This window comes from Salvelinus namaycush, chromosome 21 (genome assembly GCF_016432855.1).
Source record: "Salvelinus namaycush isolate Seneca chromosome 21, SaNama_1.0, whole genome shotgun sequence".
Taxonomy (NCBI): Eukaryota; Metazoa; Chordata; class Actinopteri; order Salmoniformes; family Salmonidae; genus Salvelinus; species Salvelinus namaycush.
The window spans coordinates 38,177,403-38,201,079 of record NC_052327.1 but is presented as its reverse complement, the minus strand read 5'-3'; the positions used below and the strand labels follow the sequence as shown (position 1 = coordinate 38,201,079).

General features: G+C 42.6%; 2 protein-coding genes across 2 annotated transcripts; one reads left to right on the top strand and one right to left on the bottom strand.

Moving 5' to 3' along the window:
- Positions 1-1,240: 1,240 nt before the first annotated feature.
- nts (neurotensin) lies at positions 1,241-14,322 on the bottom strand. Its single transcript, XM_039016937.1, has 5 exons — positions 14,311-14,322; positions 13,141-13,231; positions 10,160-10,222; positions 5,556-5,767; positions 1,241-1,387 (listed from the first exon to the last, which is right to left on the bottom strand). Exons 1-5 carry the CDS (start codon positions 14,320-14,322, stop codon positions 1,241-1,243), a joined length of 525 nt encoding a protein of 174 aa, XP_038872865.1.
- A 419-nt stretch (positions 14,323-14,741) lies between these two features.
- On the top strand, positions 14,742-23,438 carry rassf9 (Ras association domain family member 9). Its single transcript, XM_039018185.1, has 2 exons — positions 14,742-14,922; positions 21,489-23,438. Exons 1-2 carry the CDS (start codon positions 14,876-14,878, stop codon positions 22,825-22,827), a joined length of 1,386 nt encoding a protein of 461 aa, XP_038874113.1. The 5' UTR covers positions 14,742-14,875; the 3' UTR covers positions 22,828-23,438.
- Positions 23,439-23,677: the final 239 nt, after the last annotated feature.

Here is a 23,677-nt window from a genome sequence, read left to right as displayed (position 1 = left end):
TCCGCTGTGGAGCTTTGCAGCTCCTTCAGTGTTATCTTTGGTCTCTTTGTTGTCTCTCTGATTAATGAGTTTTGGTGGGCAGCCCTCTCTTGGCAGGTTTGTTGTGGTGACATATTCTTTCCATTTTTTAATAATGGATTTAATGGTGCTCTGTGGGATGTTCAAAGTTTTGGATATTTTTTTATAACCCAACCCTGATCTGTACTTCTCCACAACTTTGTCCCTGACCTGTTTGGCGAGCTCCTTGGTCTTCATGGTGCCGTTTGCTTGGTGGTGCCCCTTGCTTAGTGGTGTTGCAGACTCTGGGGCCTTTCAGAACAGGTGTATATATACTGGGATTATGTGACAGATCATGTGACACTTAGTTTGCACACAGGTGGACTTTATTTAACTAATTATGTGACTTCTGAAGGTAATTGGTTGCACCAGATCTTATTTACGGGCTTCATGTCAAAGGGGGGGAATACATATGCACGCACAACTTTTCCAATATTTATTTATTTTTTGACATTTTTGAAACAAGTGATTTTTTTTCATTTCACTTCACCAATTTGGACTATTTTGTGTATGTCCATTAGTTGAAATCCAAATAAAAATCTATTTCAATTGCTGTAATTCAACAAAATAGGAAAAATGCCAAGGGGGATGAATACTTTTGCAAGGCACTGTTTAGAGGTCCTGGATGGCAGGAAGCTTGGTCCCAGTGATGTATTGGGTCGTACACACTACCCACTGTAGTGCCTTGCGGTCGAAGCCGAGCAGTTGCCATACCAGGCAGTGATGCAACCGGTCAGGATGCTCTCGATGGTGCAGCTGTAGAACCTTTTGAGGATCTGAGGATCCATGCCAAATCTTTTCAGTCTCCTGATGTTTGCTATTATAAACAGCAAGAGTTCTGAAAAAACACTGTCACGTCTTAGTGGTTTTTAAATATGTATTGTTTAATCACATTGGAAAGAAAACACATGGAGTGAACAAATATAGTAAATATAAAGTCTCTCAAAAGATACACATTTGCTTACTGCTTTTGTTTGCTTTTATTTCAAATGGTCCTCTCTTTTTGGAGCAGGATTGGGCCTAGAATGTGAGTAGAGACCTATAGTGACAGACACAGGTTTGAGATATCATCTGTATGGACAAAACACTGCGGAAACATCAGTAATAACAGTACAACAGAGAGCACGTATGGTCACATATCCACAGAATGTATAGAGTCTTTCTTTCTCCTCCCGGGGGTGGATCAGTAGAATGTACCCCGCTTCAAGATGTACGGCCTCCGAGCTTTGGTGTTTTTCACTTGCCTCCTAAAAATATACGGTGATTTCCTTTTGAGCGGGTTGTCACTGTTTTGATCGGCGTCTAGGTACTCTTGAGAGTTGTCAAGCAGCTGTAAAGAAAAACAGAATAATCAAATCAAATATTATTTGTCACATGCACCGAATACAACAGGTACAACACCTTACAGTGAAATGCTTACTTCCAAGCCCTTAACCAACAATGCAGTCTTAAGTAAAAAATAGACAAGTAAAAAATAAGAATACAAATAATTAAAGAGCAGCAGTAAAATAACAGTAGCGAGGCTATATACAGGGGGTACCGGTAGAGTCAATGTGCGGGGGCACCGGTTAGTCGAGGTAATTGAGGTAATATGTACATGTACACTACCGTTCAAAAGTTTGGGGTCACTTAGAAATGTCCTAGTTTTTGAAAGAAAAGCTAATTTTTGTCCATTAAAATAACATCAAAATGATCAGAAATACAGTGTAGACATTGTTATTGTTGTAAATTACTACTGCAGCTGGAAACTGCAGATTTTTTATGGAATATCTACATAGGCGCACAGAGGCCCATTATCAGCAACCATCACTCCTGTGTTCCAATGGCACGTTGTGTTAGCTAATCCAAGTTTATCATTTTAAAAGGCTAATTGATCCTTAGAAAACCCTTTTGTAATTATGTTATCACAGTTGAAAACTGTTGTTCTGATTAAATAAGCAATAAAACTGGCCTTCTTTAGACTAGTTGAGTATCTGGAGCATCAGCATTTGTGGGTTCAATTACAGGCTCAAAATGGCCAGAAACAAAGCACTTTCTTTTGAAACTGGTCTATTCTTCTTCTGAGAAATGAAGGCTATTCCATGTGAGAAATTGCCAAGAAACTGAAGATCTCGTACAACGCTGTGTACTACTCCCTTCACAGAACAGCGCAAACTGTCTCTAACCAGAATAGAAATAGGAGTGGGAGGCCCTGGTGCACAACTGAGCAAGAGGACAAGTACATTAGAGTGTCTAGTTTGAGAAACAGACGCCTCACAAGTCCTCAACAAGTCCTCAACAAGTCCTCAACTGTCAAAGACTCCAGCCACCGTAGTCATAGACTGTTCTCTCTGCTACAGCACAACAAGCGCTACTGGAGTGCCAAGTCTAGGTCCTCAACTGGCAGTTTCATTAAATAGTACCCGCAAAACACCAGTCTCAACGTCAACAGTGAAGAGGTGACTCTGTGATGCTGGCCTTCTAGGCAGAGTTAAGAAAAAGCCATATCTCAGACTGGCCAATAAAAAGAAAAGTTTAAGATGGGCAAAAGAAAACAGACACTGGACAGAGGAACTCTGCCTAGAGGGCCAGCATCCCGGAGTCACCTCTTCACTGTTGACGTTGAGACTGGTGTTTTGCGGGTACTATTTAATGAATCTGCCAGTTATTATTATTATAACTGCGCTCCAAGGGATGAACTGGGCTGTACGCCCTACCCTCTGTAGTGCCTTACGGTCGGAGACCGGGCAGTTGCCATACCAGACGGTGATGCAACCGGTCAGGATGCTCACGATGGTGCAGCTGTAGAACTTTTTGAGGATCTGAGGACCCATGCCAAATCTTTTCAGTCTCCTGAGGGGGAATAGGCTTTGTAATGAGCCACTGTTGGTGCATAAGGCCATGAAAACACAAATTACACCCTATGTTCCCCTGTATAGTGCACTACTTTTGACAAGGCCCATAGAGCTCTGGTCAAAAGTAGTGCACTTTAAAGAATAGGGTGCCATTTGGAGCGCAGTTATAATAATAATAATTTTGACACCAGATAATGGTTGGTTTGTACCTACTGTATGCAGCTGTGGTTCAAACAAGGGTTTAGTGTATTTTCTTCCATGCATGAGAAAACAGGTCATCTGTACAGTCAGGCTGAAGAGACCTCGATCATGATGTGTGAGGAGCTGTGGAGTTGACAGTGTGCACATCAACATGATGGAGAAGCTGACAGTGTGCACATCAACGTGATGGAGAAGCTGACAGTGTGCACATCAACGTAATGGAGAAGGGTATTTAGCGCTGTGCAGGGCCCAGAGATAGATGCTCATCATGGGTATTTAGCGCTGAGCAGGGCCCAGAGATAGATGCTCATCGTGGGTATTTAGCGCTGAGCAGGGCCCAGAGATAGATGCTCATCGTGGGTATTTAGCGCTGTGCAGGGCCCAGGGATAGATGCTCATCGTGGGTATTTAGCGCTGTGCAGGGCCCAGAGATAGATGCTCATCGTGGGTATTTAGCGCTGTGCAGGGCCCAGAGATAGATGCTCATCGTGGGTATTTAGCGCTGTGCAGGGCCCAGGGATGGATGCTCATCGTGGGTATTTAGCGCTGAGCAGGGCCCAGAGATAGATGCTCATCGTGGGTATTTAGCGCTGTGCAGGGCCCAGGGATGGATGCTCATCGTGGGTATTTAGCGCTGTGCAGGGCCCAGAGATAGATGCTCATCGTGGGTATTTAGCGCTGTGCAGGGCCCAGAGATAGATGCTCATCGTGGGTATTTAGCGCTGAGCAGAGCCCAGAGATAAATGCTCATCGTGGGTATTTAGCGCTGTGCAGGGCCCAGGGATGGATGCTCATCGTGGGTATTTAGCGCTGTGCAGGGCCCAGGGATAGATGCTCATCGTGGGTATTTAGCGCTGTGCAGGGCCCAGGGATGGATGCTCATCGTGGGTATTTAGCGCTGTGCAGGGCCCAGAGATAGATGCTCATCGTGGGTATTTAGCGCTGTGCAGGGCCCAGAGATAGATGCTCATCGTGGGTATTTAGCGCTGTGCAGGGCCCAGAGATAGATGCTCATCGTGGGTATTTAGCGCTGTGCAGGGCCCAGGGATGGATGCTCATCGTGGGTATTTAGCGCTGTGCAGGGCCCAGAGATAGATGCTCATCGTGGGTATTTAGCGCTGTGCAGGGCCCAGAGATAGATGCTCATCGTGGGTATTTAGCGCTGTGCAGGGCCCAGGGATAGATGCTCATCGTGGGTATTTAGCGCTGTGCAGGGCCCAGAGATAGATGCTCATCGTGGGTATTTAGCGCTGTGCAGGGCCCAGAGATAAATGCTCATCGTGGGTATTTAGCGCTGTGCAGGGCCCAGGGATAGATGCTCATCGTGGGTATTTAGCGCTGTGCAGAGCCCAGAGATAGATGCTCATCGTGGGTATTTAGCGCTGTGCAGGGCCCAGGGATGGATGCTCATCGTGGGTATTTAGCGCTGTGCAGGGCCCAGAGATAGATGCTCATCGTGGGTATTTAGCGCTGTGCAGGGCCCAGGGATGGATGCTCATCGTGGGTATTTAGCGCTGTGCAGGGCCCAGAGATAGATGCTCATCGTGGGTATTTAGCGCTGTGCAGGGCCCAGAGATAGATGCTCATCGTGGGTATTTAGCGCTGTGCAGGGCCCAGAGATAGATGCTCATCGTGGGTATTTAGCGCTGTGCAGGGCCCAGGGATGGATGCTCATCGTGGGTATTTAGCGCTGTGCAGGGCCCAGGGATGGATGCTCATCGTGGGTATTTAGCGCTGTGCAGGGCCCAGGGATGGATGCTCATCGTGGGTGAGCGATATGTGTGTGGCCCTGTTTATATGTCTTTTGTGTGCGCACTGCTCTCTGTAGACCTACAACGCTCATCCCTGTGCTTGTTTTCTGTATGTGTGTATGCAAAGTGTGTATGTGTTTTCTATTCAAATGGGGAAAATTGCTCTCTTTGCTGTGTATCAGCCTCTGTCATTGTAGGTGTTGGTATGGTCATCCCTGTATGTGGCCTGATTCAATCAGATCGAGCTGATGTTTTGACGGTAATGGAGGTGTAACTGTGGTATGAGCTGACAAATCAGGGAGTGGCTCCTGTGTTATGTCACAAACCACTCCCTTCCTTATTATCCCTCCTGCGTTAGTTCAAAACGGTACTAGACTGTGTAGGCTCTATCCATGGTAGAAATAATGACTCTCAAATGTCAAACCGTTGATGTGAGGCTAATGCATGTTTTCATGTTAATTTGGATGGGGGGATTGTAGTCTGTCAGTCTAATTCGAGTGTTTGAACTTGTAACGCGTCTGCATGGGATTTATTGGATTATAGTCGGTGTGGTTTCGTTGCACCCAATGGCAGTGTCCGTAACGCAACGAGCCACTTGTGGATTTGACAGCTCTAATTCAGTTCCACCTCCGACACCTCTGATTCCAGTCCTTAGCGTCTGTATATCCCAGTGTACAGTATGTATGCATGCATCCCTGTGTCCGTCCCTCACCTCTCGGGGCTGCAGTACTCTGCAGATGTGCTGTAGATCGAGAAGCTCATCCAAGGGCTCCGGCAGGGAGGCCAGCCTCTCCCCCAGCTCCTCCCCAGTGTTATACTCCTCCTGTTCTCTCCACAACCGGCTGTTTATCAGGCTGTTCACCATCCTGCACACGTTCACCAGGGACACACGCCAGTAGGGGGCGTTCTGCTTGCTCTGTTTCATGTGGGAGACGATAAGAAATAATTAAGACAGTGTGTGTGTGTGTGTGTGTGTGTGTGTGTGTGTGTGTGTGTGTGTGTGTGTGTGTGTGTGTGTGTGTGTGTGTGTGTGTGTGTGTGTGTGTGTGTGTGTGTGTGTGTGTGTGTGTGTGTGTGTGTGTGTGTGTGTGTGTGTGCATAACTGTGCTTTCTGCTCCCTCTCACAATTCATGGCAACAGATCAGATCTTAACCTTATCTAGCTCCAAGCCGGCTGTATCATAATCTAGTTTGAGCGTGTGGTATTGGATGGTGTGAAGCCCCTGCCGCTGCCTGTGGGGACCCCTGTGCGTGGGCCGACTCCCTAACAGCGCACAGCCCAGACTCACTCCCGGCTGTCACTGACAATGATGAACAGAGTCATAAGGAATATAAGATTGGAGCTTCTAAATCACCTCAAACCCCATCTCACCTATCAGCTTTGCTTTTATAGATGGTAAAGGATAGCACTTTTATTTCCTGCCATCGCCATTGTTGAGAGAGGAGTTGTTAGATATTACATATGGATTTTATAGGCCAGGGGGGAGAAATGGCACAGAATGGATATGTATCGTACCGAGCAGTCTGAGCCATAAACCACTCCAGAGACAAGACAGAAAGGACGCCTCGGTCTGGCTGGATAGTGTTGTGAGTTCCTGACAATATTAACATTTAGAAAACCCTACAATTACAAATGAGGTATTGTTTACTTCCAAATGAACAGTTTATTAACACATTGAGTTGTGAGACGAGTGGTAGGTTCACTTTTAATTGTGTCTCGTCCTTCGTCAGTATCTTTTCGCTCAGTGTCACTTAATCAATGAGGGACTGAGGGACGGATCCCGTGTTTATGGTGCAGGAATGGTCCAATAATGCCTGCATCCCCAGCAGTGTGACTAACTGCCATTTTAAATGTACCGTCCCCATTTCTATTGAATTGTCTGTCAATGGCTAGTCTTTCATGACAGTTATGGGTGCCGAGATTATCCACTGGCTAGATTACTACATCAGCCATTATTAAATGAACTATTCCTTTAAGACACTGGCTACTGGTTTATCCAGAATAAGTTAATCTCACTTTACTCACCAATTGATTGACTGAAACAGCTCAACGAAAATTTAAAGGCAATGTTCCTGCGTCAGCGGAGACTGCATTCACAGTAAACACTGTAAATGTCGGCTCACGGTAAACACTGTAAATGTCGGCTCACGGTAAACACTGTAAATGTCGGCTCACGGTAAACACTGTAAATGTCGGCTCACAGTAAACACTGTAAATGTCGGCTCACAGTAAACACTGTAAATGTCGGCTCACAGTAAACACTGTAAATGTCGGCTCACAGTAAACACTGTAAATGTCGGCTCACAGTAAACACTGTAAATGTCAGCTCACAGTAAACACTGTAAATGTCGGCTCACAGTAAACACTGTAAATGTCGGCTCACAGTAAACACTGTAAATGTCGGCTCACAGTAAACACTGTAAATGTCGGCTCACAGTAAACACTGTAAATGTCGGCTCACAGTAAACACTGTAAATGTCGGCTCACAGTAAACACTGTAAATGTCGGCTCACGGTAAACACTGTAAATGTCGGCTCACGGTAAACACTGTAAATGTCGGCTCGCGGTAAACACTGTAAATGTCGGCTCGCGGTAAACACTGTAAATGTCGGCTCACGGTAAACACTGTAAATGTCGGCTCACAGTAAACACTGTAAATGTCGGCTCACAGTAAACACTGTAAATGTCGGCTCACAGTAAACACTGTAAATGTCGGCTCACAGTAAACACTGTAAATGTCGGCTCACAGTAAACACTGTAAATGTCAGCTCACAGTAAACACTGTAAATGTCGGCTCACAGTAAACACTGTAAATGTCGGCTCACAGTAAACACTGTAAATGTCGGCTCACAGTAAACACTGTAAATGTCGGCTCACAGTAAACACTGTAAATGTCGGCTCACAGTAAACACTGTAAATGTCGGCTCACAGTAAACACTGTAAATGTCGGCTCACAGTAAACACTGTAAATGTCGGCTCACGGTAAACACTGTAAATGTCGGCTCGCGGTAAACACTGTAAATGTCGGCTCGCGGTAAACACTGTAAATGTCGGCTCACGGTAAACACTGTAAATGTCGGCTCACAGTAAACACTGTAAATGTCGGCTCACAGTAAACACTGTAAATGTCGGCTCACAGTAAACACTGTAAATGTCGGCTCACGGTAAACACTGTAAATGTCGGAAATTACCTTTGAATTTCAACGCGAGCTTCCGTCTAATTCCCTGTTCTAATTCCACTCTTTTCTCTTCTGTTTAGTAAAATATGTGGGAATACATGCAGCAGTTAAAAATTGACATGACAGATACTAATGAAATAATAAACTGTTGTTTAACACCACTGATCATTTGTGCAGTTGTCTTTTTATGGCCTGTCAAACAGCTGCCAAATAAGATCACCAACAAGTGTCATGGAAACAATAGTCAACCTATTTCAACAGATATTAGCAAATTTATCCCCAATGGAACCATGTGTAATGGGTGTTATATCTAAAGAGGAACCATGTGTAATGGGTGTATAATCTAAAGAGGAACCATGTGTAATGTGTGTATAATCTAAAGAGGAACCATGTGTAATGTGTGTATATTCTAAAGAGGAACCATGTGTAATGTGTGTATAATCTAAAGAGGAACCATGTGTAATGTGTGTATAATCTAAAGAGGAACCATGTGTAATGTGTGTATAATCTAAAGACGAACCATGTGTAATGTGTGTATAATCTAAAGAGGAACCATGTGTAATGTGTGTATAATCTAAAGAGGAACCATGTGTAATGTGTGTATAATCTAAAGAGGAACCATGTGTAATGTGTGTATCATCTAAAGAGGAACCATGTGTAATGTGTGTATAATCTAAAGAGGAACATGTGTAATGTGTGTATCATCTAAAGAGGAACCATGTGTAATGTGTGTATAATCTAAAGAGGAACCATGTGTAATGTGTGTATAATCTAAAGAGGAACCATGTGTAATGTGTGTATCATCTAAAGAGGAACCATGTGTAATGTGTGTATCATCTAAAGAGGAACCATGTGTAATGTGTGTATAATCTAAAGAGGAACCATGTGTAATGTGTGTATCATCTAAAGAGGAACCATGTGTAATGTGTGTATCATCTAAAGAGGAACCATGTGTAATGTGTGTATCATCTAAAGAGGAAACATGTGTAATGTGTGTATCATCTAAAGAGGAAACATGTGTATTGTGTGTATCATCTAAAGAGGAAAAAGGAAAAGACAAGTGTCTAATACAACACTGTCTAGTACAATACTGTCTAATACAACACTGTCTATCCAGTGTCTTCTTGAGCACTCCATCACTCATCTGGCGACCTATTATTACAATCAGCCCTCCAAGGAACCTTATAAACCATAAATCACAGAGTTTATTTGTCATAGTCATGTCTCAGTGTGTCCTCCTCATTATCAGACTCAGAGTGGGGAGTAGGGAGTGTGTGTGTGTGTGTGTGTGTGTGTGTGTGTGTGTGTGTGTGTGTGTGTGTGTGTGTGTGTGTGTGTGTGTGTGTGTCTGCGTGTGCGTGTGTGTGTGTGCGTGCGTGTCGGCCGCACGGCGCTATGTTGCTGTCAGAGACAATCTGAATGTTATTAGCTCAGGTAATCTCTAGTCTCCAGGCTCCACTAGTTCCAGTTCCATGATAAATACCCTTATAGAAGAAGTAATAATTATGTTATACCTGAATGAATCTAAACCGTTTTTAATTCAATTCCCATTATATGTGTGTGTGTGTGTGTGTGTGTGTGTGTGTGTGTGTGTGTGTGTGTGTGTGTGTGTGTGTGTGTGTGTGTGTGTGTGTGTGTGTGCGTGTGCGTGTGCGTGTGCGTGTGCGTGTGCGTGTGCGTGCGTGTGCGTGTGCGTGTGTATATGCGTGCGTGAGTGTTTATGCATGTGTGAGTCGAAAAGTATTGAAGTGATTTTGAAAGCTTTACTGGTGTATTAGAAGATTATTGACTGTACTAGATTGAACATTATGTTTTTTTCAAAGACCATATATCCTAATAAAGAAAACTGTGAAACTATGAACAAATAGAATCAACAATGAGACAATTCAAGTTGAAACAGAAACCCAGAGAGGAAGATGACATATCTAAAGGACAGGTCTATATCCAGCCCCCATGAAAGAGCGCTCACACACACACACACACATACACCCACACACCCACACCCACACACACACACACACACACACACACACACACACACACACACACACACACACACACACACACACACACACACACACACACACACACACACACACCTCAGATCTGACAGGTGCAAAGAGGAAGCAGTACAGTACCTTTGTAGTAAAGAGACTGCTCAATAGCTCCTCTTCTATCGCCCGCTGTTCTTGGTCAACATCTGTCAGATAGACACAAAACAAGAGTTGGAGTACAGGTGTATAGGTATCATACCGGTAGGCATATAACAATACTAATACAGGTATCATACAGGTATCATACAGGTATCATACAGGTAGGCATATAACAATACTAATACAGGTATCATACAGGTATCATACAGGTATCATACCGGTAGGCATATAATAATACTAATACAGGTATCATACAGGTATCATACAGGTATCATACAGGTAGGCATATAACAATACTAATACAGGTATCATACAGGTATCATACAGGTATCATACCGGTAGGCATATAACAATACTAATACAGGTATCATACAGGTATCATACAGGTATCATACCGGTAGGCATATAATAATACTAATACAGGTATCATACAGGTATCATACAGGTATCATACCGGTAGGCATATAACAATACTAATACAGGTATCATACAGGTATCATACAGGTATCATACCGGTAGGCATATAATAATACTAATACAGGTATCATACAGGTATCATACAGGTATCATACCGGTAGGCATATAACAATACTAATACAGGTATCATACAGGTATCATAAAGGTATCATACCGGTAGGCATATAACAATACTAATACAGGTATCATACAGGTATCATACAGGTATCATACAGGCATCATACAGGTAGGCATATAACAATACTAATACAGGTATCATACAGGTATCATATAGGTATCATACAGGTAGGCATATAACAATACTAATACAGGTATCATACAGGTATCATACAGGTAGGCATATAACAATACTAATACAGGTATCATACAGGTATCATACAGGTAGGCATATAACAATACTAATACAGGTATCATATAGGTATTTTATGCTCCAATCCATAATAAAAACTTGGTTTCTATCACCTTGACTTAATGTTGTTCTAGCATTTACCTCAACAGCTTTATCCAACTGAATTGATTTGTTTGGTGCAAATGTAGCCCTCATAGCCTAATCAAGCCGATTTGAAGCCTAATAACTTTCTGTTAGAGCCTGACCCTCAACATTGGCTAAAGGTGCAATAAAGCTCAACCAAGAAAAGCTCAAAGATTTTTGACATCCATTTTGAAGCGTGTCACAGAGTTCAGATAACCCAACTTTGATTAGATGTTCAATCAAATCACTGTTGCTCCTTGAGCCAGGAAGTTAATACTGCAGTGGGCTAAATCAGGGTCACACAGTGTTTATTGGTAGTCTTAAACAAATCTACTTTGAAACAAAAGTATACACTTTACAGACATGGTTATGGGCGTAAAAAAAGAAGACACCTGTACCATGTCAGATATAGAGTTGAAATGTATTCAATTTTGAGTTTGCATCACAATATTACACTTTATATACATCACAGAAGACTGAAATATAACAAAACCGTTTGACATACAGGTAGAAACACTGGATTTTCTGCAGTTGAATAAAATATATATATATGTTTATTAATGATGAAATGATGAAATATATGAATAACATTCCACCCATGAGGCCACTAGATGGTGATTTGGTCATTAACTGCAGGAAAGGGCTACGGCTCTTTTGGGTGCTGCTAGATCGGATTCCTCTCCTCCCCCTCGCCCACACCCTACAGTAACATCAGTTCATTTAATAAACTCAATGGAACAATGTGCTGTTTCTTTCTGAGAGGATTAAAGGGCTTATGTAATTGATGTATAATTAGTAAGGATCACTAAACACCCGAGGTGCCCAGGTTTTTTCAAGACTGGTTATAATAAAGACTGAATGAGGGCTCTCCAAGACTGGCTATAATAAAGACTGAAACAAACAGAGAACACTGTCACGTCACGGTTATACTCTCGGAAAAACGGTATAAAACAGGTTGTTTTAGCCAGTAGGATTTGAAAGGGAGAGGGGTGAAGAGAGAGAGAGCAAAAAGAGAATGAGAGAGAAAGAAAGAAAGGGGGAGAGAGAGGAAGAGAGAGAGAGGGGGAGAGAGCGAGCGAGAGAGAGGGAGAGAGAGAGAGAGAGAGAGAGAGAGAGAGAGAGAGAGAGAGAGAGAGAGAGAGAGAGAGAGAGAGAGAAAGTAAGAGGGAGATAGAGGGAGAAAGCGAGCAAGAGAGAGAGAGATAGAGAGAGAGAGGGGGGAGAGAGAGGAAGAGAAAGAGCGAGAGAGAGAGAGAGAGAAATAGAGAGAGCTAATCAACGAGCAGACAGTCAGATGTGTGTTAATGCATCAATTAACCCAGTGGTCACAAACCCTGATCCTGGAAAGTTTCAATTGGCTGTCTTAACTATAAAACACCTGAGACAACTAGGCTAGGGCATTGATTAAATGGATAGATGGATAGTTCTGTGCTGGGCTAGAACAAACCCATGCACACCCTGTATCTCTGCAGATCTACCCCACCAGAACGATGCACACCAAAAATGTGTTGAAAATGAATTTACTGTATTCAAATTTTGCTGCAATGTAATAGATTATCTTCAATTGACTAAACTTATGTTGTGAATTTTGGTGAATTACATTTTGTAGAATTTCAAAGAAACATGATGTGATAAAATAATGTCATTTCTGGACTCTAAATACTTTCAAAACATATAAATAACAAAATCATCTGACAACATTGGGTGAATTTAGAGGATACCCACTATTTCAGATCATATCTCAGAGAGGTTGTGTCTTCTTGATAGGAATGTCAGGGTAATCAATGGATGTGAATGGACAAGATAACTATAGTGTGCATGGTGAAATCCACCTGTTGCAAAAGTATGTTTCAGTTGAGAGGAATTCAGTTAGTCCGTAGTCTCTGAGTATATGTCCTGTTCTTTCAAGATTAAATCCAACCTAATCAGTTGACAATGCAACCAATATAACACTCAGCAAGGTAGCAAATCAATTAGCATCATTAGGAAAGGATATCAAAGGATGCCTGTGCTTACCTGAACATAATATGCCACACGTCAAACAGAGGAGAAGCACAAACGCCAACTGTGCCTGCATCTTGGAGAAAATCCCACACTCTGAATCCAGCTAGCTAAGCAGGACCCAAGTCCATAGGGTTAGGGGTCAAATGCAGAAAGAGAGACAGAGATGGAGGTGGAGAAGGAGTGTACTCACTCAGTCTGTTTCTCCTTGTGTTCTCTTTTTCCTGTCAGTGACAGTGTGTGACTGTGTCCTCCTGGCTGTAGGTAGAATGAATGAAGTGAAGAACACTGGACTCCATTCCCTCAGTATATAAGAGGTAGAATGATGTCAGAGGACCACTCCCCCCCCCCCCCCCCCCCACTCCCTCCTTCATCCTCCATTCCTCATCCTCTCCTCCTTCCCTCTCCCCCTTTCTCTCTCTCTCATCACCCTCTCCCCCTCTTTCTCAACCTATGAGCCCTGGCGCTGTGTCATCGTGACATCAGACGTCATCCCCGCGTCACACATCAGGGTTTTGCATCATACAACTTCTAGATGTGGTTATTTTCATATTTGGTTATATTTATTACTTTAGAGTGGGTAGACTGATTGGTTTTCTGATTTGTTTGTGAAGGAGAGCTGTGTGTCTGAAGTTGAGGACCCCCTGTCTCACTGGGATTCAGAGACGCACTCTCAGGGCTCTACAAATACTCTATAAACCCCAATATTTTTCTAACACTTATTTCTGGATGTTTTAGGTGGTGTCTAAATTAGGATTTAATGGTGTCTTATCAAGCCTAGATCAATGTGGTAAAATTAAAGTTGTATCACTCTTCTTACCTTGAGACCAAATGCTGTGAAGTTATTATTATGGGTATAGGGAGTTTTATTATATGAGTTGTATTATAGGCTTATTTTCACCATATTCAACTATCAAACAAAATGTGTGTGATTATTATATTATATTTGTTTTCTTAATTTTTTCCCCAACGATTCCATTGTCATACATTTGAAATAAATAAATACATTATTTGTGTAATAACCATTTTGTGTAATAATATATTAACAACTTCTATCAAAAACCCTAGGCTACTGGTAATCCCAAACATCGATGATGTATAGTCTAATTGTACCATACATAGGTCATGCTATCGTGATGAAAATGCACTCCCGCTAGACGTCAGTCTCAAGCAAATTATGTCTACTTGCTCTTCCATCGCGCATTCATATGCTGCCTAGTGGGCTGTAATAAATTACTGGATTGTGGGAAACCATTAACCAACACGACTATTCTCAAGTGAACACAGGGATGAAATAGTCCATATATGAAAAAACATGAACGAATGAATGATTTGCTCTCTCTAACAGAAATGTGAATATCGATATTCCCACTGTATATCATAGAAAGTTGCCCCCCCCCCCCCCCACACAAAAAAATTATATTGGCTTCTGGTCTGTCCTCTTTTAAAATGGCAAATGTATGCTTTGATGTGTTGGTCATTATAAAGAACCGTTTTGAACGCGCAGAATAAGTGCGGCTGAGATTTACGCCTCCATTTTTGGATAAACGCCACCCTCAGTTTTACGATGGGGCGGCCTCTCACTGAAGTGCGCTATGACAAGCGTTCCGATTTGGGACAGTGTTCAACTTTTTGGTGAGTGACAAACCTACACCAGTTTGTGAAAAAGTCACAGACGTCCTGCCATGCAGTGGCTGTAACCCATTTTGGCAGCATTTTGGATAATTGTGTTTCAGTTGAGCGGCTTGCTATGGCTCCATTCGGGAAGAACTTTCTGAAAGCGCGTTTGAAAAACAGGTAATTTTAAAGATGTATTTTTTAGTTCTCACCTGTTGCATTCAGAACTGTAGAATACTGTATATGAGGCACATTTAACATGTGTAGGAGGGAATTTATGCTCCTCTGCCGGGTGCTAAATATTCCTTATTTTACGTACATAATTGTTTTATCCATCTGACCAAAAATACCACCAATGTGGCTGTTCAACAATTCAGCTCTCATTTCCGAATCTATTGATGTGAGAGAAAACAGCATAGGCTATTTTTGCATCTCGTCCAGACTCTGATATACTGTAACTCTTTTGCATTTAAAATGTTCTCCTGCTCAGTGAAGGTAAATGGTGCCATTTTATGTTGTTGAAATTGTGGGAGGTTTTTGTTTTGTAAGCAGGTGAAATGGCCATTTTAATGTTGTAAGTAGATTGTGTGTGTGTGTGTGTGTGTGTGTGTGTGTGTGTGTGTGTGTGTGTGTGTGTGTGTGTGTGTGTGTGTGTGTGTGTGTGTGTGTGTGTGTGTGTGTGTGTGTGTGTGTGTGTGTGTGTGTGTGTGTCTGTGTGTCTGTGTGTGTGTGTGTGTGTGTGTGGTGCGTGTGTGGTGATGGGAAAGTGTGGCTGTCAATATGTCTAAGTCAGACCAACTCTAGACACTGCAGATGAACAGATGACTGTGAGCAGACTCCTGTCAGTCAGTCAGACAAATCATGACAGTAGTGACTTTTGAGGGGTCATAACATGGTAATAACATAAGAACACATACATTTCAGGGCATGAATAATACCTACACCACCACATTGTAAACCCTTGCCTAGGTTTGTTTTGACACTAAAGGCCATGTCACATCAGCTATTACTAGGGTTCATATAACATTGTGCACTGGAGAAAATGTTCACAAAATGTCAACACGTTTAGTCCGACATGGAATTGCATAAAAATTATATGATAATAAAAAAATATTTAACGTAAAATATCCCTGTAGACTTTGGTGTGGAGTTTTATGCCAGACAGAAAGGCGTATAATATGGAATCTAATAAGAGTTGACCTGCTCTTAAGATGCAGACTAATCTGTAATTAAACCTAAAATAGTTTTTCATAAAGCGTTTCTACTTGAGAGACTGTTTAGTGGGAGAGAGCATTCCTGGTTCAAGTTTAGAGGTATCCTGTCATCGACACTTGTATAATTTGCTTGAGCAATTTCCTTAAGTGGCTATGTTCCCTTTTTGATGTTTCATGGTCCCAGATAGGCTAGACCCCTGTACATTGAAAGGTATTAAAACATATCTATTTGTTGTTTAGCCACGAGCGATGCTGTGTTAAATAAATAATTGTTTCGTTGTTAAGATACCTGAGTGTAGGTATTTGATGTGGTTAATCTGAAACCACCATCTGATGCCTCCCTGCTTAATGGATATGTTGCATGTGGTCATGCTTTAGGCAGGTCCACATCTAGGATGCAGGAAAGATGCTTGTTGTTGGAACAGCTCCAATCTACTCCAGTATCTTAAAACATTTTTATAGAGAAAAATAAATAAATTGCTTTTGTTTGGCTGAATGAACTTTGCTGACACTTTAAGTTTGAGAAAAAATAGATGCAGTTTTATGTCGGTCGAAGTGAAGAAAAGTATGTTTTGCACATTTCTTCAGGCATTCATCGCTAACCCTGATTGTGGCAGTGGCACCAGTCTGACACTAATGTATTTTCATTGCACACACAGCTGACGACAAGTGAAGTATTTATCTGTCTAGTCCGACTGTCTTTGATGACTTCAAACAGTCTCAGCTCAAGTTGCCTCAGTAGATATGTCATTTTTTCATGTTGTGTAGTAATTACCCAGCAGCTTGGCCAACTATAATTATCTCACGTTTTCAGATCTCTAGATATGTCAATTTAAATTGTGTAGCAAGGAGATACACCAAGTTGGATTCATTCCTAAAGATTGGCTTAGATATATCCTAAAGGGGAAAAAATATTCAGCATGATATACTGTAGTTGTATTCGATGTCAGAATATGTAGATAGACAGGAAGCTTGGTTATATTCAGCTGGATCAAATTAATTTACCCTGAAGGTCAGACAATTCAAATTTGACCCATTGAAACATATTAGAATATGTCGATCACGTGTCAAACTCATTCCACGGAGGAACGAATGTCTGCAGGTTTTTGCTCCTGCCTTGAAAATGTATTGATGAATTAAGGTCACTGATTGGTAAGGAACTCCCCTAACCTGGTTGTCTAGGTCTTAATTGGTCACAAATTTAAAGAAGAAACCAAAAACCAGCAGACAATCGGCCCTCCATGGAATGAGTTTGACACCCCTGATGTAGATAGACAGGAATCATGGTTTATGTTCAGCTGGATCAAGACAATTTACCCTGAGAGTCAGACAATTCAGATTTGACCCATTGAAACAGTCTGAAAACAACATAGTTTCCTTTAAAAGTGGATGCCACTTCTCTTCACAACCATATGATACAGTAAGGACTCTTCTCCAGTGCTGCACCGGCCCGGGAGAGACGAAAATAGGGTAAGGGCGTAGATTATTTTGTCTTTTCTCCCAGATGCCTATCTGACTGGGAGTCATCCTAGAGATCAACGAACCCAGATAGAGAAGTGATGTTATTTCCTTCCAAATCCCTCATCCTCTTAAGATAAGAGCCGAGAACTGTGTGCCTCTCCAGGCTGCATCCCAAATGGCAACCTATTCCCTATTTAGTGCACTACTTTTGACCAGGGCCAATAGGGTAGGCTGCCATTTGTAAGGCAGCCCCTAGGGTGCCATTTGGAACACAGAAGACCTAGTCTCCTCCTGTTTCGTCCCATGATAGCAGCCCTCCACATAGTTATTTGTGTTTGGGAAACCGCCTGTGGGACATGGCTTTACACAAACAGGATTAACCCCACTTACTGTACAGTACAGTATTCGCTCCCATTTTCTGAGGGCCTTATTTAATTGAATGGATGGGCTTGGATTACATATGAAAGATGATGATGGTTTCTAGTATCTTTAGAAGGATTTAGATGTGAAACTGTCTGGTGCATTCACACTACTACAACTCTTTCAAGAACCGTTCCTGTCTTGCACTTCAGGCTCTGTTACTTTTTCTATGTTCTTTGAATATGGATGTAAAGCAACATAACCGTTCCGTTTATTCCATTCCAGCGATTAATATTAGCCCTTCCTCCAATATAGCTCCTTCCAACAGTCTCCACCGATATATTGTAATCTAGTGTAGTCACTTCCCACTCAAACTAGTCTTGATAACAACAGCTCAACAAATGTTTACGTTCATAGTATCACAGATGGGCAACTGTCACATAATATCAATAGATCCATGTTTCCCTGTTTGTCTAGTTGATAGTGTCACTCAGACAACACGTTGTGGCATAGAGTAGCGCTAATAATTTGGTCTCACTTGTTGGGACTTGTTCAAACTTTAAAGAAAATGCATTTGATTCTTCAGTGTAAATTTGCCAAGGGTGGTTTTTAAATTGATGAGATCATTTTTACTGTATTAAATGACTTTTATGATATGTCTTAGGGAACAAGAAGTGCTCTAGCAATGTGAACTATAAATGCTGTGGTGTTCCAACGTAGATCACAGAAACACACAAACTGCATATCACCTGGTAGTTTAATAGAATAGAGTTTCTCCTCCACCACAGGCCTTTATGTACTTCCAACATCTACTCAGGGGTCAAGTGTGCTTGATCAGGTTTCTGTAGATTACTCAGCATTTAGCTCCCTATTAAATTAGGAATTATTGAATGACACAGATTTATTTGACATTAGCAATGACATAAAGTAGGATATAAAACCTACATGTATGTAGACTTTGACTGTGTGTAGTTTGTATTTAGTTTTTTTTAACGATTGGCACACTCAAGTTCATCAGCACATTCATGTACATTTCTGTCATAAAGTACTGTATATAAGTTTATCAATGTAGACCTGTAAGGGTGCCCACATACGTTCCTGCCCCAAACCATAACATATTCCCCAGCTATGCATATGAAGTGACACACCAGTTCACAGCCCTCATGAATGTATTGGCTTTGATTAAATCAACCCATTGGCCCATGCAGACTTTGTATTTGTCCAGGCAGGGAGTTGGCTCGAGAGGAGAGGAGACATACAGTTCCCAGTGTTACACAGTGTGTATGTCTACTGTTTTGGCACCGACTTCACTGTTATCTTATCACCAGTTAAGTGTAAACATGGTTGTCCTCAGAGTGAGAGAGAGCAAGTTGTAACCTCCTCTTCTCCTCACTGAGACAGAACACGTTTTGACACAGGTCTCTACTTCGGGTGCTGCCTCAAACGTAAGAAAAAGGCCAGTTAACTATGCCACTAACCATGATGTGAATATGTATCAGTACCGGATGGGAACTATTCCCAGCACAGCTCACTGTTAATATGACATCCATGGAGACATACTCACACAATATACCCATATTCCTTGCTCATGTTACATTAGGTGTGCACCTCATGTTCCATATTTACACAGCTCTAGTTATGGAATTCATGTTTTCCTCCTCCCTGTCCATAGACTAGCATTCTGTCAGGAAGTAGCAGGATGTTGCCGTTGTTCCACTGATTGTGGCCCTGCAGGACAAACACAGGTGCTTCCCTTCCTCTAGTGTTCTGCCTTCCTGTGACTTCCTGCACAGCTGAGGGTTTAGGTCAGCTGGCCTACCATAACACTAATTGTATGTGTGTATGCGTGAATGCATGCTTGTTTTCACATGTGTCTATGCAACTTTTCTGTGTTTTTTAAAATGTATTTTTCAGTACATTTTTGGGGGAAAGGCTCCATGGGAGTGTACAGTACTATATCTACCATACTCTACTGTTCTCCTCACTGAGAAATGAGAAGGCAGTCTTTACATTTCGAGAGACAGAAGAGAGTCTCCAATTTCTCAAGTTACTGAGTGCTCCTTGGGTTTCCAAGGGAAGAGGTGGAGGAATGGTTAGGTCAAAGTCGTCATGGTGATTGTCTGTGAATGCTGGAGGCGTGTCGAGGAGATTGTTTTCCCTCTCTCTGCATAGCTCAGGTATTTGCATTCCCTTTTCATCTCCAAGGGTCTCCATAACCATTAACTAGCCTGTTGCATTGTTGCATACATATCGCATTCCTCAGGCCTCGTTCAGCTCAGAGTTTACACAATGCTCCACCTGTGTGTTTTTACGCCCGTTGGAAACCGTAACACTACGTGGTGATATCGCACTGTATATCAGCTCAACCCAACACTTCACGAGGAGCTAAGCTAGCGGGGATTGGTGTTTCCATTCAACTCTTTTTGAATGAGGTTGTTTATTGTATATTTCTCCCATCACTGACTGTACAGTAGACATGTGCGTCAGATGTGTGTTAGCGTCTGTCGTTTTGAACAGGTAACTATTGTGGGCTGTGTCATCCAGGGGCCACTCTGAAGCTTTGTTCGTGCCTGGTAGAGGGATGATTGACATTGCCTCCAGGATGCCTGAAGAGCTTGATGTTAGCCCAACCTGGATCTTGTGGTCAGAGAAGGTTATCTCTCCACAGACAGACAGAACAGATATAGACTAAGATACCCTTTTATCCAACAGTCAGACAATGGAGTCAGTACCAGATACCAAGACTAGGACCAGACTCACCATATCAGACCCTAACCAAAACCATGTGTGGTATGATCTATGATGTCATGGAATTAAAGAATGAAAGCCACTGTACATACAATGAGAACGATATGGATACTTTGGTACTGGAATGTTGCAGTATCTGGCCTTTGGACATATGATGCAGTTACAGGACTTATTTAGATGTTCTTATATGAGATATTAAATTAGATTCTAGGGACATTAGCCTGAAACATATTAGTCAGTCAACTACTGTTGAGCTACTGAAGACATCCGATGTTAACATTACCATGTATTAAACATTACAAAGTTCAGTGCCTTGTACTGCAACAAAATTGCCATGTCACAAAATGCTATCTGGACATTACGTTTGATTATTGCTTAATGTGATTAATTGTGTTGGTATCTGCGCTGCCTCTTTTGATCTGAACTGCCCATGACTATGGGGGTTTCCCATCATGGAAAGGAGACAAAGGAATGAAACATTGAGTTTAACAAGGGACATAATCAAAAGCCGATTTTGGAGGCGATTTTTTTATCAGGTTTTTATGGTCCAGACAAAAAGATAATGAGGGCTTTGGAGTGAAATAGCTCAGAACGGAATCATAAAGTGATCATGTCTGATGAGTAAGAGGATGAGTAACTATTTCATAGAATCAGAATCGGAGTGCTGAGCAAATTGAGTGACTACGTTTTCTGCTCATCGACTGCCTTGATGACCACCAACCAACCATAGGATGTGCTTTTTCCCAAAGCTATTAGGCTAATGAAATGACACATCAAAAACTAGGTTTATCCATAATTGCACATCATTACATTCTGGGACATTTCATGCTGTTCAATGGTTATTTCAATTATACCCATTGATGTCTAACACATACAGTATAACCAAGTCGTACCATATCAGAACCTGTTGACTATTCAAACACTTACCAAAATTCTTCCGTTTTGTATTTGTCTTTTTCCTAGAGCGAAGGACAAAGACGACAAGGAAACTGTGCTAGGAAAGGAGATCCAGGTGTCTGTGTGTGATGAGGAGAAGGTGGTGTGCGGTGTCACCAAACACACCACGTGTGCTGACATAGTGCAGGCCTTGCTGGACGACCACAAGACCATCCCTGAGAGCAAGAAAATTCTGCACGGCGACCCTAAAGACTTCTGCCTGCTAGAGCGCTGGAAAGGCTTTGAGAGGGCTCTGCCCCCATTAACCCGCATCCTCAGGCTATGGAACGCCTGGGGAGACCAGCGACCATTCATCCAGTTCACCCTGGTCAAGGCCAGCGATTTTGTACCCCAAGCAGGATGCAAGAAAGGGGTCAACTTGAAGGGGGCTAAGGGGGCTAAGAGATGGGAACAAGGCCCGGTCCAGTACTCCCAGTCACTGCCAGTGGAGAGGCAGAAACGGATGGTGAAGAAGGCCTTCAGGAAGCTGGAGAAGATCCATAAGGAGAAGAGGGTAGTGGGATCTTCTCCGGGCAGCGAGGAGATAGACAGGATGGTTCAGCTGCTTATCCAACAGGACCACACCATCCGGCATCAGATCCAGAGGATGAGGGAGCTGGACTGTGAGATGGAATGCTTTGAGATGGAGCTGCAGGGAGGACAACAGGATACAGAGCTTCTCCATGAGGGATTCTCCTCACTCTCCCCGATCTCCTTCCCCCACAGCCACAACCAGAACCTGGACAGCCAGCCAGGGGTTTCAGAGCAGGAACTGCTGCAGGAGTGCGTGTATACTAGTGACGGTGTGGCCCAGTTGGAGATGCAGCTGCTCAGGCACGAGGAGCTTATAGCCCAGCTGTCCCAGGACATTGACGTAGAGCTGACGAGGGCCATGTTAGCGTTGCCGGAGGTCCCCGACAAGGATACTCAGTTACAGGGGGCAACGGCAGGGGTAACTTCTGACCCAGACCTGTCCTGGGAGGCGGCAGAACTGGAGAGACTGCAGGCCGAACTGAGGCTTAGTCTGCGCACCGGCGTGTCCCTTCACATCCAAACGGCCCAGCTGGAGAAGGAGCTGAAGGGCTATGAATCCACACTGTTCTCCAAGGACCAGGATTGCTGGCAGCTGGCTTCCCAGCTGAGCACACTGCAGGTGGGGGACAGCGTGCAGGAAACGCCCAGGCTCGGGACTATGAAATGCCCGGCCCCATGCATTGTTCCACAGGCAGTGAGACTGAAACACAGGCTGTCCCCTACAGATGTTACAGACACAGACTCAGACACAGGGATCAGCTCCACACACAGTCAGGACTCACTGTCTCCCTGTCTGGACATGATCCTGCCACCGCTGGACACTGATGTCTGAGATGTCTGCCTCTCTGGATTCACCTCAGAAGGCAATAGACAATCCCGCTATATGCACTATTTGCCTGGTGGACTAATTTGATACTGTATTAATCATTGAGTTACACTGACACATTTGCTACTTCAAATGATAATAGTATTTTCTTACTATTCCTACTTTTGACGTGCCCATTGCATGACACTTCATTAAGTATTAATAGATTGACCAAAACACAAAACATAAAATGATTGTTTTATATTAAAACATTCAGCAGACCTTTGTAGATGTAGAATTTTACCAGTCTGCCTTTGTTATAAACTGTAAAGCATTATCTATTCATATTTTCTTCATAAGCTATAAGATATAATGTCACACAGAGATTCATCAAAATGACAAAAGAACAATGAGATGTAAGTGAAAACTATATTTATTTGTGTTCTTGTTTTGGAGCATTAGACTATTTGTTACTGTATGTTTATATACATTCCAAAAGCATATGAAGCCAAACTCTATATTTCTCAATATGTGTGCAGGTAGTCACTATCATTCATGTAAAATGAAAGCCATTTAAGCTAAAAATATATATATATATAAATGTACATTCTTTACTGCAACAATAAAGGCATGTTTCTTAACAATTCTTAACATTTCTCTAAAACTCCATTAGGGATTCCATCGATTTCACTGGAGATGCTCGCTAGGTAAGCACAAACTAAAGCTTGTCAAGGTATTGCTGACAGAGGTAACATAGTGTATTCTGGGCAAACCAGGGCTGGTGGTGGAAAAGCCGGGGATATCTATTTCACACACTAATTGCCTGCTTCTCCCCCCTCTCTAAGCCTCTAAGTAGCTCTGGCAATCATGAAAGAGA